The sequence below is a fragment of the Sciurus carolinensis genome, chromosome 18, assembly GCF_902686445.1.
Source record: "Sciurus carolinensis chromosome 18, mSciCar1.2, whole genome shotgun sequence".
NCBI lineage: Eukaryota > Metazoa > Chordata > Mammalia > Rodentia > Sciuridae > Sciurus > Sciurus carolinensis.
Window position 1 is genome coordinate 8,891,203 of NC_062230.1, and position 18,097 is coordinate 8,909,299.

The window sequence follows — 18,097 nt, forward strand, 5'->3', positions numbered from 1 at the left end:
ACAGCAGCTCAGAGCTTGAGAGGCTTAGGAGTAGCAGAAAGCCCCAATCAAAGTGCTTCCTCATTATCGTGGAAAGATACAGAGGGACACACAGGAATATTTCAGCCATATGTCTGTAATGATCCTATTAGCCTATGGGGACGAGACGTCCTGCAGCAAATGGATATGAAACTCACCACTGATCAGACTTACCAAGGGACTCCTGTAAGAAATATGTTACAAAATATGAACTATGATGATAAAAAAGGATTAAGAAGACATAGTCAAGGATCTACCCAACCACTGCCTTTACTTCCACCAAAAAATGATTCTCATGGACTGGGTTTTTCCTAGGGGCCACTGATAAACCATCAATCCCTATAATATGGAAAGATGATAAGCCTCGCTGGATTCCACAGTGGCCCCTAACAAAAGAGAAGCTAGAGGCAGCTCATAAGTTAGTACAAGAGCAGGTACAAGCAGGTCATTTACAACATTCTACCTCTCCTTGGAATACTCCAATATTTGTAACAAAGAAAAAATCAGGAAAATGGAGGTTATTACATGATTTAAGAGCCATAAACGAACAAATGTACCCTATGGGACCCATTCAATGTGGACTCCCTCTTGTCACTGCACTACCAAAAAATTGGCCTACTATTATTCTGGATTTAAAAGATTGCTTTTTCTCTATACCCTTACACAAAAATGATTGTTGGAGATTTGCTTTTACTTTGCCCTCTCTTAATCACACTCAGCCTGACCAGAGATTCGAATGGACCGTGTTGCCTCAAGGTATGGCTAACAGTCCTACTATATGTCAAATATACGTAGATAAAGCGTTAACAACTACTAGACAAAAGTTTAAGAGATTGTTGATTTATCACTATATGGACGACATACTTATTTGCCATCCAGAAAAAGAAGTTTTGTTAGAAGCATTACAATTTACGACTCAAGCATTAGAAAAGAGAGGACTAACGATAGCCCCTGAAAAATTACAATTAGAGGAGATCCAAGAATATCTGGGTACAAGGCTCACTGCTACTACAGTCAGACCAACAAGGTTGACCATCAGGACAGATCAATTGAATACCTTGAACGATTTTCAGAAACTCTTAGGTGACATTAACTGGATCAGATCCTATTTAAAATTATCCACAGGGGAATTAAAACCTTTATTTGATATGTTAAAAGGTAATCCTGACTTGAATTCCCCTAGGAAACTTACTCCCGAAGCACGGATATCCTTACAACTAGTAGAGAATAGACTTCAGCAGTGTTACGTTGATCGTTGTGATCCTACTCAACCATTAAGTTTAATCATAATCTCAGAGAAGCATACCCCTTTTGGCATAGTTTGGCAAGGAGGACCTCTGCAAAGTATAAATCTCCCTAGCTCTCCAGCTAAAACATTGCAATCATATCCCCAAGCTATTGCTCAGGTAATATTCAAGGGAATAGAATCTTGCATTACTGTTTTTGGAATCCATCCGTCTATTATTATAACTCCTTATTCCACTCAGCAAATTAAATGGCTAATTAATAATGATGATGATTGGTCAGTATTATATTGTTCCACTTCAGCTCAGTTCGATAACCATTATCCCCAACATCCCTGGATTCAATTCTGTAAAAATACTCCCATAGTTTTTCCAAAAGTGACTAGTGTCCAGCCTCTTAAAGACTGTGTAACCATTTTTACTGATGGCTCCAAAAATGGAGTAGGTGCAGTACTTATCAGTAAACAACTTCACACCATAATAGTTCCACCCAACTCCACACAGGTTACTGAACTTGCAGCTGTAATATTAGCCTTTAAATTAGCAGATAATCAGCCATTCAATCTTCTATCTGATAGCTTATATATCGTTAACGCTTTACAGGTTCTTGAAACGGTACCTCATATTTCTTCTATGTCCACTGTAGCTTCTTATTTTACTACGCTACAAAACCTTATCCTACAGCGTAAACATCTATTCTATGTAGGACATATTAGAGCTCATTCTAATTTACCAGGACCTTTGGCCAAAGCTAATGACTTGGTAGATATGGCCACTAAATCAATTTTTGTTTTTTCCATAGAGGAACAAGCAAAACTCTTTCATGAAAAATTTCACGTAAATTCCACTACTTTGAGCAGAAAATTTCCTATATCTAAATGTATGGCTCGACAAATAGTAAAAAATTGTCAACATTGTGCTCCTTTAATCCCAGTACAATCCTTTGGAATTAACCCCAGGGGACTGCTGCCTGGTCATATTTGGCAGATAGATGTAACCCATATTTCTGAATTTGGTACTGTTAAGTATGTACATGTGTCAGTAGACACTGCTTCAGGGGTCATTATGGCTTCTGCTCATTCTGGAGAAAAGGTGAAAGATGTCATTCAACACTGCCTACAAGCATTTGCTGGCTGGGGCATACCTAAAGTTATTAAAACAGATAATGGTCCTGCTTATACTTCCAAAAGCTTCTGGTTGTTTTTACAAACATTTAACATCCAATCAGTCACTGGCATCCCCTATAATCCTCAGGGAACGGGCATTGTGGAAAGAGCACATCTTACTTTAAAAAATTGTCTAAATAAACAAAAAGGGGGAATAGGAGCCTCCTACAAGTCTCCTAAAGATAAACTTAACTTAGTTCTTTTCATTCTAAATTTCTTAACTCTGGATAGGGACGGCCATTCTGCAGCTGATCGACATCATAATCCCCATAATACTCCTCAAGTATGGGCAAAATGGAAAGATATCCTGACAGGTTGTTGGAAAGGACCGGATCCAGTCCTTCGTTGGGTCCAAGGGTCTGTTTGTATTTTCCCACAGGATCAACAGACTCCAGTCTGGATTCCAGAAAGGCTAATCAGAGTTTTACAGCATGCAAGTGATGCTGCTCCTCCTTGCAATGGCAAGTCTGAGCCTTCCTCCAATAACAAAAACTCAGACGGAAAGGCAAACCCGGAACCTATGGGCTATTGTTAGCCTGGCCATATTTTTCACTTCTAACTAACACATTTTTTATCCTTCCTTTTCTTGCTTTCACCAATTCCTCTAAAAGCCTGTCAATTCTACTGATGATTTTTCAGGTCGTGCTGTTTTTAGTGACAAGGATATCTCTAGTCTTTTTTTGCTTTAACAGGAGGAATTTCTGCACTTTGCCGTTGGAATCATACTACAAATCAGACCCAGAGTAGAGCAACTCGTTCTGCTGACCCTAGCTGTGGTGTTGCTTTTCCTCCCACGTCAGCTTGTGTATTTCCTCCCTTTTATGTTTCTACCAACTAACATTTCTAATAACACCTCTTAACTGTTCACTAACCGTGTGCTATCTCTCACAATGCTGGAATGGTTCTTTTGCCACCCGTGCAATTTGCACATTTCTATCTTCCTACCAGTCCTAGTTTCTGTTGCAGATGTAGAATTGCCAGTGCTATTATCAAGAAACAGAAGAGGCTTTGACATTGCAACAGCCGTGATTATTGTCATCACAGTCTTTGCAGTAGCAGCATTGGCACAACCATAACAACGATCATTTGGCCGAGAATGCAGCTGCAGCCTTACAGACCATAGAGACTCTATCAGAAAGTGGACTCACTATAAGAACAAGTGGATACCTTGCAAGAACTTTTGGGACTGGGATGCGTTTATTCCCTGAGAGCTGTTTTGTGTTGCCCGTATTGTAACTCTACTGGGATGTATATTGTTTCTGTATTTAATATGGCTATATGGTTTTTCTTCTGTTTATAGATTTATCAAACAGCGGGCAGGCTTAGGAGCTATGGTGGTACTCCTCTGCCTTGGCCCTCCTTCTCTTCATTCGTTTTGGCATGCATCTACGAGCTAGCCAATAGAGAGATCAAATTATCTTTCATCAGGCCATGACCGCCCTAAAGGCCGACAGCCCCCCATTAGTATGGCTCTTGATGCTGGACCGGTAGTCAAAGACGGGTAATGAAGGAGGTGGCTGTGTACCAACCTAAGACAGGAGCTGCAGCATGCTCTGCAGGCTCTGATGACGGGTAAGGACATATGCTGACCACTCAGCCTAAGACAGACACGGTCCCGAGCCTTAGTTTAATAGTAAAGAAGGGGGATCTGTCGGGGTTTCCAGGACCCCCAGCCTTGGGCATGGTCAAGATGGCGCCTGACGCTGAGCCAAAAGCGGCCAGCTATACAGTAAACAACCAGCGAATTCCAATGATTGGCTAGTTAACGATGTGACTAGAGCATGCCCCCCTCGTGTACCTATCCTATGCTTGCAGCTGTCCGCGTTTGCCTCGTGTACTCTCCCCTGATTGGTTGAAGTGTATATAAGCCTGGTGGGTGGGAGAGTAAGGAGGCAGAAGCGGAAGAGAGGCAGAAGAGGCAGAAGTGGCAGAAGCGGAAGAAGCGGCGGAGACGGAGGCTGAAGCTGAACTGGAAGCTGAGAGTGCGCGGAAGCTGGGAGAAGCTGAGAGAAGAGAAGCTGGGAGTGCACGGAAGCTAGGAGTAAGGGAAGTGTAGGAGAGGGACTGTACATAATAAACTTCCAAAGCTTCAGACGTTTGTCGTGTCTCTCTCTGCGGGCAGAGGGAGCGCGATAGGCAGGCAGTAGTTCAAATATTCACTCAGTTCTTTTAGCATCCAACTGCTATTTTCCCTACATCCTCTGAAGTCTACCCCGTTGCATAGTTCAGCAGCAGTATACATTAGGACAGATTTCATGTGCAGTTTAGAGGCTTTCCCCTCTGAATCTCCCTCTTCCCAGGATTACCCTTGTTGGTTTTCTAGGTGTTCCACCAGGTTTCAATTCTGTCCTCTCACACTTCTGCTCAATGAGACTGCAGTTTTCTGCTGCCCCATGTCACAGATACTGGAAGGTTCCGTTTTAGGCAAAAATCCATAAGCATCACATTTCATTTGGTCCAGTTCTCATCTTTCAATGATTGACTTCCTTCTAGCTTCTGCATACTTTTGTTTACTCTGCGATGTCTTTAAATGGTTGTGCACACCTCAAGAGGTTATCCAGATTGTATAATTGCGATGGATGTCAGTCTGAATGAGCAATTCCATCACTGCTGGAAGCTTGAAGTCTCCCAGGAGTTCTGATGAAAGAATCTCTTACCCTACTAGCTTGTCATTCTGCACATGGATATAAGATGTCTTGGATGGTAACTAGGCTCTCTCTTGGATTCCATTCCTTGGTATCTCCCTCCCTACCCCCGACTTACACTTTACTTCTTGACATATCAACATATTACCTTTTCTTAGCCACAAATGCTAGAATCTCTATCAGTAGTCTCTTTACTAACTGAATTTGAGTCTGCATCCTACAGTAAGGCTATGGGGGAAACTATGTTTGGATTTAAATCACATACCCAAGATATTCTCAAATCTCTCAAGTCCTAGACCCTCCTATTACAACCCAATTCTTACCATCATTTATTAGAACCATAGTGCTGGAGGAGAGTTTGCAAAAAAGAGTAAGTCATTATAAACACTCTGGGGCAAATTTTTATTTTATATACCTTCTACTGTATTTAAGAAAATAGGGGGATGACACCATTATAGATGTCAGGGGTGCACCGTAGCAAAGAAAACAAGATAATGTCACAAAATGTGGGTGAGTGTCTGCACAGCATGCTTTATATGGAAACCTATACTTCTGATTATTTCAAACTTATACTTTCCGATTACAAACTGTAAACTCAGACTTGAGTTTACTCCTTACTGAGAGATGATGGATGAGTCTCAGTAAATTCAGCTTCTAGTGTATGGTAAAAGTTCCCATGCTGCCCTCAGAGGAAGAATAGGATATAATCCTGGAACACTGTAGGCATTAAAAATTTGCCTGTAGATGCTCTGGACATGCACATATTCTTGTTTAGTCTAACCTGAAAAAACCTAGAATAGGAAACATAAAATCAGGGAATTCATCTCCTCTCCGGAGCATGAACAATGCTAACCTTAAGTTTTGGTTTTTGTTTGTATGTTTGTGCTGCTGGGTCCCGAAACCATGGCCTCACACATGCCAGGCAAGTGCTGTACATGCCCAAGCCATTATCTCCTGTGGACTCTCTGCCTCCCACACAGAAGGTAGCATACACCAGCTGATCTCTGATAATCAGAACATACTTCTAGAGTATGTGGGATAAGATTTATAAACATGAGATTCTTTATCTTTGCCCGATCGGCAGAAGTGACAGTATGTGATCAGACATCAGGACAGTCAGAGATGTCCCTCAAGAAGTAACAGTTGGTTTTAGAAGCAAAATATCAATGCAGTTATTAATGATTAACTAACCTATGTTATCATGTAGCTAATTAGAACTACAAGTAGAACTTTTCTTTATTCACAGAGGCATCTGGAAAGAAGTGGGAGATTATAAATTGATATAAGAGTCAGTCTTGAACTTGACATGAGCACATGTGAGACAAAAGGTATGAAGTTGTCCACCAAAACCAATCACATGACTTTAGTTTAAATCAATTCCACAAGTACAAATGGTAAAGAACTCACTTTCTAACAATATGGATTAATATTTTATTAATTAAATTAAGGTATTAATGTTTTAATATACTATAGTTTATTATATTTAATAATCATATTAATGTTTTCATCTATAACCCTATGCCTGGAATATTTGATTAATTTAAAGGAACACTGAAAAATTCCTCAGTACTGAATCAATGAATAGTAATCAAGAATAGAATTAAAGGGCTGGGGAGATAGCTCAGCTGGTAGAGTGCTTGCTTCGCAAGCAGAAGGCCCTGAGTTTGATCCCCAGTACCGAAAAAAAAAAAAAATATTAAAGCATCTGAACAAAATAGCAATTGATATCATTAATCTAATTTTTATGCATTTTACCTTGCTAGTTGACTTTCACAAAGGATTACACAACTGATTATGGAACTGGAGACACTTTCTCTAAGGAGATATTTAGGGGAATAAGCATAGCAGTCCTCAAATACTTAAAAGATTTCTCATGTGAGCTGGGCACAGTAGCAGAAACCTGTAATCAGAGACTCCAGGAACTAATGCAGGAGGACTGCAAATTCCAAGCCAGCCTAGGCTGGTTGTTGCTCAGTGGTAGAGCACCTCGGGCCTCAATCCCAGTCCAGGGGTAAAAATGGGTTGTCAGGCATGCCTGATATCCCAGTAACTTGGGAAACTGAGGCAGAAGGATTGCAATTCCAAGGTCAGCTTCAGCAACTTAGCAAGGCTCTCAGTAACTTAGCAAGATCCGGTCTCAAATTTTTAAAAAGGCTGGGTATGTAGCTCAGTGCTAAGTGCCCCTTGGTTCAATCCCTAGTCCCTTGCTACCAAAACAAAAATGTTTTTCTCATGCGGAAGGATTATTTATTGTTTGGCATCATAGGGCAGAACCAAGAACAGTAAGTTGGACATTATAGAGTGAAAACTGTACATACAATATTAGGGAGAATTTTGGTAGAACTGTCCAGAAATCTCAGAGACTTTTTTAGTCAAGGGATAAACCGGAAGAACAGCAATACTTCTAGAAGTATTTGGCTAGAAGATAGCACATAGAAACTGTTTTATTCTTTGTTGCTAATGCTATTCTATTAATGGATACTGGGTTGAAATATATATATATCCTCCAAAATTTCTTCTTGGGTTCTATGACTTATGTGACCTACTTTCATTCCTCCTATCACACCCCTCTGGTACTACCCAAGCGGGGTTCTTTTCCCATGAAGAAACAAAGGCTAATCCCTGACATGTGCCCCTCCTTGAAAGCCCTTTGGAGCCTATCCACACGTATGAGTTATAATGGTTGCATTCAGTCCCCAACTTTGCTCAGATCCAAATATTTCACCCTACTCTTGATTCCATGTCCTCCAAAGAGGTCAGTTTTCTTAGTGTTAATGTTTTTGTACTTTGTTTTGGTTCTTCAACCAGTCACATTTGTATGTTTGAAGGCAAAGTCAGGCCTCACCAGTAACAGTGGTCCCTATAGTTGGTCAGAGGATAAATATTTATTCTCCTGGTAAATTACAAAGGTTCCAAAAGTAGACACAGTGACAGATCAAAGTTACATATGTCTCTAGAACTACTCTACCTTCATCTGAACAGATGGGCTCATCTAACATGATCTGTCCTCCCTGCCACTCACAGAAAACCATCACCACTACAACAGACTGCAATGTTTCAAATATTGTATGGAAGAACGACTGGAAAGAAAATATAAGAAATCTACATGGGTCATCTCTTGCCTCATTTCTGAACTATTTATAAGTCGGCCACTCTGTGAACAACCAACTTTTGTATATGTCCATGCAAAACAAGTTTTGCCTGTCAACCTCAATTTCCTCATTTATAAAATGAAGGTGACAATAGTATCTAACTTGTAATTTTCTTTCCTTTTTTTTTTTTTTTTTTTTTTTTTTTTGGTACCAGGGATTGAACCCAGGGGCGCTTTAACCATTCAGTCACATCCCCAGCTCTTTTTTACATTTTACTTAGAGACAGGGTCTCACTGAGTTGCTTAGAGCCTTGCTAAGTTGCTGAGGCTAGCCTTGAACTCTCCATCCTCCTGCTTCAGCCTCCAGAGCTGCTGGGATCACAGGTGTGCACCACTGCGTCCAGCAAACTTGTAAACTTTTGTGAGGATAAAGGAGTTTACATATGTGAGTTGATACAATGGTACTTGGTACCCAGCAAGCTGTTGATATGTTCTGGTTGTCATTATTACCCAATGTTCCAGATCCAACCTCTCAGTGACTGGCATTGCCACCCTTCTGCCCTCATCTCTTAGTGTTAAATGCTTAGGGATACCTAGGAGCTTCCAATTTGTGAGTGTGTCTATTAAAGGACTTTCTGCCCCAATCTGTGGCATTTATCTTTCTGTTATTATCCTTATATTCCAGGCACTCAAAAATTCCTTCTAAGACAATGAGGCCTACATTCCATTGGCACAGACACTGATATCCCACTTGCTTCACCTCTGGATGAACTACTCTTGGTTTTTCAATTTCTATTTTTGGTGTATTTGCCTACTACCTGTTTATGCTCAGATTGCTTTCTTGGTCTTGGCCAATCGAGACTTGAATTCCCTCTGTGTCACCCCAAATAAAATAATTCTTATGGTCCTGCTCAGAAGTTGTCAATATCTTTGCCACCTATGGGCTTCCATGGCAGGGAGGTAGCTCTGTGTATAATCAGAGAAGCCAGAAAATCCATCTTGCAAAGGGAATGAGAAGAGTCAAGCCTGGGAGGCAGTCCTGATCCTGTCATTTACCAGTTGTGCGATCTTTCCCGAGGTGAGAACCTCTGAAGCCCTACCTTCCCCTGTTAGAATATACGGATCTTCTTAGAATACCAAGACATTCTAAATGAGTACAGACAGGCAGCTGACAAGTCAGGCACAGTGGTGAACACCCATACTCCTAGCAACTCAGGAGGCTGAAGGAGGAAGAGTGTGATTTCAAGGCCAATTTGGGCAACTTAGTGAGATCCTGTCTCAAAATAAAAACCAAAAAAGGGCTGGGGATGTGGCTCAGTGGTAGAGCACCCCTGGGTTCTCCAGTGCCACTGATAAAAAAAAGAGAGAGAGATCCAGGTGATTCCAGCAACTCAGGAGGCTGAGGCAGGAGGGTTGCAAGTTTGAGGGCAGCCTCAGAAATTTAGTGAGACCCTATCGTAAAATAAAAAGACTGAGGATGTAGCTCATCATTGTAGCTCAGTGATGGAATGGCTCTGGGTTTAGTCTGATGTACCAAAAAAAAAAAAAAAAAAAAAGCAACCAACATTTCCAGAGTACCACAGTCAATGCACAACACCTGCAAAACAATCAATTTTGCTTCCATTTTTGCTCTTCTCTCAGAAGCTGAGAATCCCACCAGTCCATTATAGAGTCAATCTCAGTTTACTCCAGGCCTCATGATAGGAACCCCAAGCTCTTCGCAATTTTGAGCCACATTACCACGTACCTTAAAGAACCTAGGATACTATTAAAACAAACAAGTTGGGTGGTGGCGAACGCCTGTTAATCCCAGCAGCTCAGGAGGCTGAGGCAGGAGAAGCATGAGTTCAAGGCCAGCCTCAGCAACTTAGCGAGGCCCTAAGCAATTCAGTGAGACCCTGTCTCTAAATAAAATATAAAAAGGGCTGGGAATGTGGCTCAGTGGCTAAGCACCCCGCTTTCAATCTCCAGTACCCTAAACAAAACAAAATAAAACAAAACAAACACACCTGTTTTCCCACTTATTTAGCCATAAAACATAAAAGGGGCCTGCATGGTTATTTTGACAATCAGTTAATTAAAGAGAGTAGAGGAGCTAAGGTGGTATCATTATATTCCAAAGCCAGTGGGAAGAAGAAAACCTCCCCAGATGGCTGTATAAAGAAAAGCAAGCTGAATCTTTGAGGATCTAAGGGAAAAAATAAAGCTAAACATGATGAATTAACCTAGGACAGATAAAAATCACCCCCAGGGCTTCAGTGGAAGAATACTAAGGTTACCCTCTACATCTACCTTGGGGTTTCTCCCAAAATTTGAACTTTTTCAATTGAGATACTTCTCCTTTAACATTCCTGTCACTGTCTACACTGGATCTCATCATTCTCCTTCAACACAGACACCTCCATCAGTAACCTAAGGTGACAGTCTCATGATGCTAACTGATACAAGTTACAGTACCACCATGGTTTTCTAAGGTCTATGGCTCCTGGGTCTGCTCGTATACTGTGATAAGAGGCTGGCCCCAGGAATTATTATGGAATAATGAGAACATGATGAGTATTATTGAAAAAAAGCATTCTTCCTAGAAAGAGTTTCCTGCACTAGAGAGAAACCAAGGGAGAAAGAATGCTGGGCACAGAAGTCTCTTATCAGCACATCCTCTGAGGTTGTGATATGATGGAAGGTTTTCAGTGAAACCAATTTCAAGTTCCCTGAATGTAAGAGCCACACAATAAGGAAATTACTCCATTCTCCAGTGCCTAGCACAGCAGTTGCATGAGTAAATAGCATTGAAGTAAGATTTTTGCTCATTCCTGCACAAGATTATAAAAAAAAATATTGACCTTTTCCATTTTTTCTTGATTTTCCCTTCCTACCACATCCCTCCCTTGAAATCCTATATTAATTTGTGTACACAACTAAATTTTATTATAATCTCACGGAATACTATGACAAAAACTATATAGCTAGAATTAAAAGTTTAACTCCAAAAGGCCCTTCCAGTCACTGTCTTCTTCACTGACTTCCGGTTTGTAAGTCTCCCTCTCAGCTGTTTTTCCTGGTTAACATTTGCCACCATTAGATCATGTGTAGCAAGCATGATTTGGGATCCTAGTACACAGAAGTGGTCGAGAACTATAAACAGGCTTGAAGGAGCATATTGGCAATGGTCAGTTTGGGGCAGAAACAAAGTTAGTATCAGGTAGGTCAGACCATATGAAGTCAGAACTAAAAAGATCCAAGTGATGGTATCAAAAATCAGTTCAGGGGCTGGGGTTGTAGCTCAGTGGTAGAGCGCTTGCCTGGCATGTGTGAGGCCCTGGGTTCAACTCTCAGCACCACATATAATAAATAAAATAAAAGATCTATTGACAACTAAAAAATATATTTTTAAAAAATCAGTTCAGAGATGTTATGTAATTAGCAAGGAGAAGCAAAAGCAGAAACAAGGAGGCAAAAGAACTTAAGAGCTTATGTTGAGTGTTATCTGTTCAGCTGCATGTGATCCTTGTGCACAGTCTAAATCAATGGTTCTCAATCTTGGCTGCATATTGGAATTAGCTGAGGAGTTTTAAAATTCCTGGTGCCCAGGCCCTGCTACCCTGTCAGATTTCATCAGCATCCCTGGAGCTGGAAACCAAGTATCTTTTAAAGCTTCTTACGCAATTTTGCTTTCCCAAGTTTTCATGAGGAGTTTTACATCTACCTTTTTTTTTTTTTTTTTTGTACTGGGGATTGAATCCAGGGGCACGCTACACCTCAGCTACATCCCCACCCCTTTTTATTTTTTATTTTGAGACATGGCCTCACTAAGTTGTTGAGGCTGGCCTTGAACTCACGGTCTTCCTTCCCAAGACCTCAGGCTCCTGAGTGGCTGGGATAACAGGTGCCTGCCTTGCACTACAGTTTTAACAAGAAGTATCTTCAGCTTCTCACAACCTCATCTGCTTTCTGCCTCACCAAAGCCAACATTCCTCCAACTGTACCAGGAACATTTTGGCCTTGCTGCCACCTCATCCCTATCCTCTTTCTAAGCAATGGCATTCATCTTATGCTCAGGTGTTCCATTGCCTAATAGCTTTTTTTAAACGATCACAGATGTTCACATTTATTCCTTATTGGTCTGTTCCATACATTGCAACATTTCAAGAAAGAGGGTTATTTCCTGTGCAACACAGCCTTTGTTTGTTTTGTTTCTTTGATTTTTTTGGTATTTTGTTTGTTTGTGGTACTGGGGATTGAATCCAGGGGTACTCTACCACTGGGCTATAATCCTAACCCTTTTTATTTTTTAGTTTGACAGAGGGTCTCTCACTAAATTGCTGAGGCTGGCCTCAAATTTGTTATCCTTCTTCCTCAGCCTGCTGCGTAGCTTCATTATGTTTTTTAATATGCCCTGGAATATTTAGAACACAGCTATAAAATCAGGAGAAAATTAATGATTGTTTTGTGAATTTAGTACTTCCTATCCATTATGAATTTTTTTATGTTGATGAAAGGCTGAACGGACACTGAAGCTTTTCTCACATTTCTTACATTTGTAGGGCTTTTCTCCTGTGTGAATTTTCTGGTGTTGAATAAGAGATGAGCTCTGGCTGAAAGCTTTCTCACAAGTGTTGCATTTATATGGTTTCTCTCCAGTGTGAGTTCTCAGGTGCTTTGTAAGGGATGAGCTCTGGCTGAAGGCTTTCTCACATTCTTGACATTTGTAAGGTCTCTCTCCAGTGTGAATTCTCTGATGCCTCACAAGAGCCGACCGGTCACTAAAAGCTTTCCCACACTCAGTACATTTGTAAGGTTTTTCCCCCGTGTGGGTTCCTTGGTGCTGGATGAGAGCTGAGCAGTAACTAAAGGCTTTCCCACATTCACTACATTCATATGGTTTTTCCCCTGTATGAGTTCTCTGATGTTGAATGAGGCCTGACCGGTCACTGAAGGCTTTCCCACACTCTTTACAGCCGTAGGGTTTCTCTCCAGTATGAACCCTCTGGTGCTTAATGAGGGAAGAGGTGTCGTTGAAAGCTTTTCCACATTCCTTACATTTATAGGGCTTCTCTCCAGTGTGTATTCTGTGGTGCTGAATGAGGTACGTGCTTTGGTTGAAGGCCTTCCCACACTCGTTGCACTCGTAGGGCTTTTCTCCGGTGTGAATGATGTGATGCTGAATGAGGGCCGAGCGGTGGCTGAAGGCTTTCCCACAGTCGCTGCACTCGTAGGGCTTCTCTCCAGTGTGAATCCTCTGGTGCTGGATGAGTGACGAGCTCCGGCTAAAGGCCTTTCCACACTCACTGCACGTGTAGGGCTTCTCTCCAGTGTGGATCCTCCGATGTAAGATAAAGGCTGAGCAGTAGCTGAAGGACTTCCCACATGCATCGCACACCCATGGCCTTTTCACCCGGTAAACTTTCCGCTGTTTAACTGGGTTGGAACTTTCCCCCATCTCACGATAATGCTCGGCAAGCTTTCCCCTGCGTTTGATTATGACCGGCCGTAAAGGTTTCTCCTGATTTCCGGGGTGCCTTTCTAACGTGTGCTCGCGTTCCCAGGCTTCCAACAACGTGGAGCCCCAGGCGTCATCCTTTTTCAGTCTTTCTATTACCAGTTTCCTCTCAGGTGACTCTTCTTCATAAACTTCCTGCTTTGAAAGAAGCTCTTTAGTTTCAGGCAGAGATTCAGAATCTGAAATAAATAGAAATAAAAAATGTTTGTGTTCTCTCTGTTGTGGGACAGAAAACTGCTAAGGCAACCAGAGAATAAAGAAAATTAAAATTAATGATGACTATTAAAAACATATTTGTAGATCACATACATGTATAAACATGTAGCAATGAATCCCAGTACTGTGTATAATTTTAATGCACCAACAAAAAAAAACGTGTATTTGAATGACTAATGTAAGGCATTATACAAGGTCAGACAATGAGGATGCTGCACCTAACAGAATGGAAAACCCGAAAGAAAAAACAGGGGAGAGGGTAAGCAGAAGAAATGAGAATAAATGCTAACATAAAAGAACTGGAGGAAGGATGGAAAGGTGAAAACACAGGTTGAGACTGAGATGTTTTTAAAAAGAAATCACTCATGGTAATACCACCTGAAGACCAGCACATCTGGCTTTTTATATAGTTCTCTCCAGCCCTCCCACCTGTTGTGTGTGTGTGTGTGTGTGGGTGTGGGTGTGTATGAGATGGTGTTTCACTCTGTAGCCAGCCTGGTCTTGAACTCTTGGGCTCAACTCATCCTCCCGTCTCAGCCTCCTCAGTAGCTAGGACTACAGACATGTGCCACTGTGGCTCTCGAGCCTCATTTTAAAGGCAAAGACTTTTTGTTTGTTTTCCATCTGTTTTCACTATGATTTTGTGTCCCTTCCCCTTCCTTCTTTCCTTCCTTTATTCAAAGTTGAATTTCTCAAACAGGTTCTGGGCCTTCTCTTCATCACACACTTGCTCTTGTGCTAGCTGCATGCTGGCTTCTCTCCCTACCACTCAGTTGAAAGTGCTCTCATTGAAGTCACGAACCATTTCCACATTGCCTAAACCCAGTGGATCCTTGTCGCTCCTGTGTTGGGTGGTGTCTCAGCAGGGCTTGACACTCACTGGTGGCTGAGCCCTCCTCCCCTGACCCTCTCCTGACTTTGATTCTATGCTGCTGTAGTTTGGATCTCAAATATCCCTCAAAGGCCCAAGGTTAAAGGCTTGGCTTCCCATCTTGACACTACTGCCTGGTGGGGGATGGTGGAAACTTTAAGAGGTGGGGCGTAATGTTAGGCTTTAGGTCACTGGGGACATACTTTCTAAAGGTCCTGTGGGACCCCAGTCTCTTTCTCTCTCACTTTTTGCACTCCAGCCATTAGGTGAACAGTTCTGCTCAGCCACATGCTACCTGTCATGATGCACGGTGTCACCACAAGCCCAAAAGCTATGGGGTCAACTGATCATGGATTAAAACTTTCAAAACTGTGAATCAAAATAAATCTTTTTTCTTTTTTTATATTTTTTTAGTTGTCAATGAATCTTTTATTTTATTTATTTGTATATGGTGCTGAAGATGGAATCCAGGGCCTCACGCATGCCAGGCAAGTGCTCTACCGCTGAGCCACAACTCCAGTCCCTAAATCTTTTTTTTTAATAAATTTATTACCTCAGGTATTTGTTATAGTAATGGAATGCTGACTAACATGATAAACTCTCCAGGTTTTTCTCCTAATCCTTTAAAAAAAAAAAAAAGTACTGGAAATTAAACCCAGGACAGCTTTATACCTGAGCTATATCCCCAGCTACTTTTCTTTTCTATTTTGTGACAAGGTCTCACTAGGTTGCTAGGATCTAACTAAGTTGCTAAGGCTGGTTTTGAACTTGAGCCTCCCTCAGTCACCGCATCCAGCCTTACTAATCTCTGCTACTTCTTTGGAACTTTTCCTGCTATTTCTTCTTCTTAAATGTTGATAGTTCTTAGCAATCAGTCTTGGGTTCCCTTCTTCTTGCCCCTCTGCCCACCTTCTCTACTTTAAAGACCTCATACACTCCATGATTTTAATAACCTGCTATTGACCAAGGATTCCAAACCCATATTTCCAGAATTAATTCTCACATTAATTCTCTCTCCCCCACTAATCTACATTATGTATCATTTGGAAATCTCAAATTTAATGTTACCTGTACCATAAACTTAAAATTACTTATACCTTGATTCATCTCCTCTTTCAACCTGTACATTCCCCTATATCTTTCCCCATCTAAGAAAATAACAATGCCATCATTCTTGTTAACAAAAAAGATTTTAATATAAAAATATAAACTCTATCAATAAAAGGCAAGTTTTGTGAGGGAAGGAATCACATCTCTCTTGTTCACTGATATTACTCAGGGCCTATCACAGTGCTGGTAGAGAGTAAGCATGCATTACTATGTCATATGAACTGAAGTGGACACAAATACTATAAGTAATAAAGCAACTCTAGAGGGCAATAACCATTTCTTAAGATTCTTTTATCCCATTATGAAAACATACCTGATATTTGAGGCACATATATTCTTAATGTTGTCATAAGTTTCAGAAATTGAGAATATCATAGTACATAAAATTCAGCATACAATATGAACTTAAATTTAGATAAACACTGACACAGTATTTGTTAGAGTTTGGATATGAGGTGTCCCCCAAAAGTTCACATGTGAGACAATGGAAGAAGATTCAGAGGAGAAGTGATTGGGTTATGAGGGCCTTAACACAATCAGTAAATTAATCACCGGGTGGGATTAAAAGAGTGGTAACTGAAGGCAGGTGGGGTGTTGCTGGAGGAGGTGGAGCATTGGGGGCATGGCTTTGGGGTATTTATTTGTATCTGGCAAGTGGAGTCCCTCTTTCTCTCTGTCTGCTTTCTGATCATCATGTGAGCTGCTTCCTTCCACTACAATTTTTCACCATGATGTCCTACCTCATCTCGAGCACTGAGGAATGGAGCCTGCTGTCTGTGGGTTGAGACCTCTGAAACTGTGAGCCCCCAAATAGATTGCTGCTCCTCTATAGTTGTTCTGGTTGGGTCCTTTTATCACAGTATCAAAAAAAAAAAAAAAAAAAAGCAGACTAAAACAGTATTTATTATGTGTAAGCAAGATGCTATCATGTGTGTGTGTGTGTGTGTGTGTGTGTGTGATGCTGGGGATCAAACATAGGACCTTGCACATACTAAGCAAGCTCTCTACCACAGAGCTACACACCCAGCCCCATAAGCTACTATTCTAAAGGGTTAAATATAGAAACACAGTTAATCCTTTCAAAACCATGAAGTTGTTCTAGCTTAAAGTCAGAAAACTGAGAAATACAATGGATTCTTCCCTACACCTGACCAACTACAAAAAATAAATCACCAAGTTCCCAAAGCTCTCTCAGATCCATCCTGAACTTTCCCTCCCCACAACTGCCACCCCAATTCAGTCCCCATCCTCTCTCACCTACACTGATGCAGCAGCCTTAAAATGGGTCAGCTTGCATCCGTGCTCCATGCGCTACTTCCCAGTACTATTCAAGTCCGAGTGCATAAAGCCACAGTTAGAGTAATCAACAGAACATGAATGAATGATTACCCCAAGAGTAGAACTATGAGAGATTAAAAATTATTATGATTGTTACGTAAAATGCTCTTATAGAAGAGGGAGACTAATGCATGAGCAGCTGGGGATTTTAGCAGAGAGGTGGAAACTGTAACAAAAAGTAAAATGGAAACACCAGAAATAAACACAGGGTTTATTTAACACACACACACACACACACACACACACACACACACACACCCTTCCCTAGATACATCATATTCAAACCATTGAAAATCAAAGATAAAGGACATATCTTAAATGCAACTATAGAACCAAGCGTGGTAGTGCACACCTGTAATTCTAACAATTTGGGAGGATGAGGAATGAGGACCATAAGTTCAAGGCCAACCTCAGCAACTCAGAGGCCCTAAGCAACTTAGTGAGATCTTTGTCAAAACAACAGCAAAAAAAGGGCTAGGGATGTGGCTCAATAGTTAAGCACCCCTGAGGTCAATTCTCAGTACAAAAAAAAAAAGGCAAAAATCTTCCAATAAAGCAAACTTCAGACAACTTTACCAGACCAAGAATTTAGAGTTATAGCTAATTAAAGTTTGCCTTACAAAAAGTCACAAAGACTGTTCTTAAATGTTTTCTTCTAGAAGTTTTATAGTTTTAGGGTTTACATTTATTTATTATATAATGAACTGAAGGTTTGTTTTTTTATTTTATTTATTTATTTATTTATTTTTGCATATCAACATTCAACTGAACAACTGGAAAGAACACTCTCCTTCCTTCCCAAACCCCAGTTTTCCTTCCTCTACTCTAGTGGTCTTCCTTCTATTTATTTACTGTTTCTTTAAATGGATACTTTATAGATATACATACAGGTGAAACT

General features: G+C 40.9%; 1 protein-coding gene across 2 annotated transcripts in view; it reads right to left on the bottom strand.

The window, feature by feature from the left end:
- The window catches only part of Znf789 (zinc finger protein 789), a 56,039-nt gene that overhangs the window by 29,759 nt on the left and 8,183 nt on the right, over window positions 1-18,097 (bottom strand). The window contains exon 5 of one of the 2 annotated variants that reach the window (XM_047532856.1): window positions 12,697-13,843. In XM_047532856.1, coding sequence (XP_047388812.1) covers window positions 12,697-13,843 — 1,147 coding nt within the window. Of the gene's footprint in view, window positions 1-9,706; window positions 13,844-18,097 lie in introns of those variants that run through there. The other variant, XM_047532854.1, reaches the window with a different exon arrangement.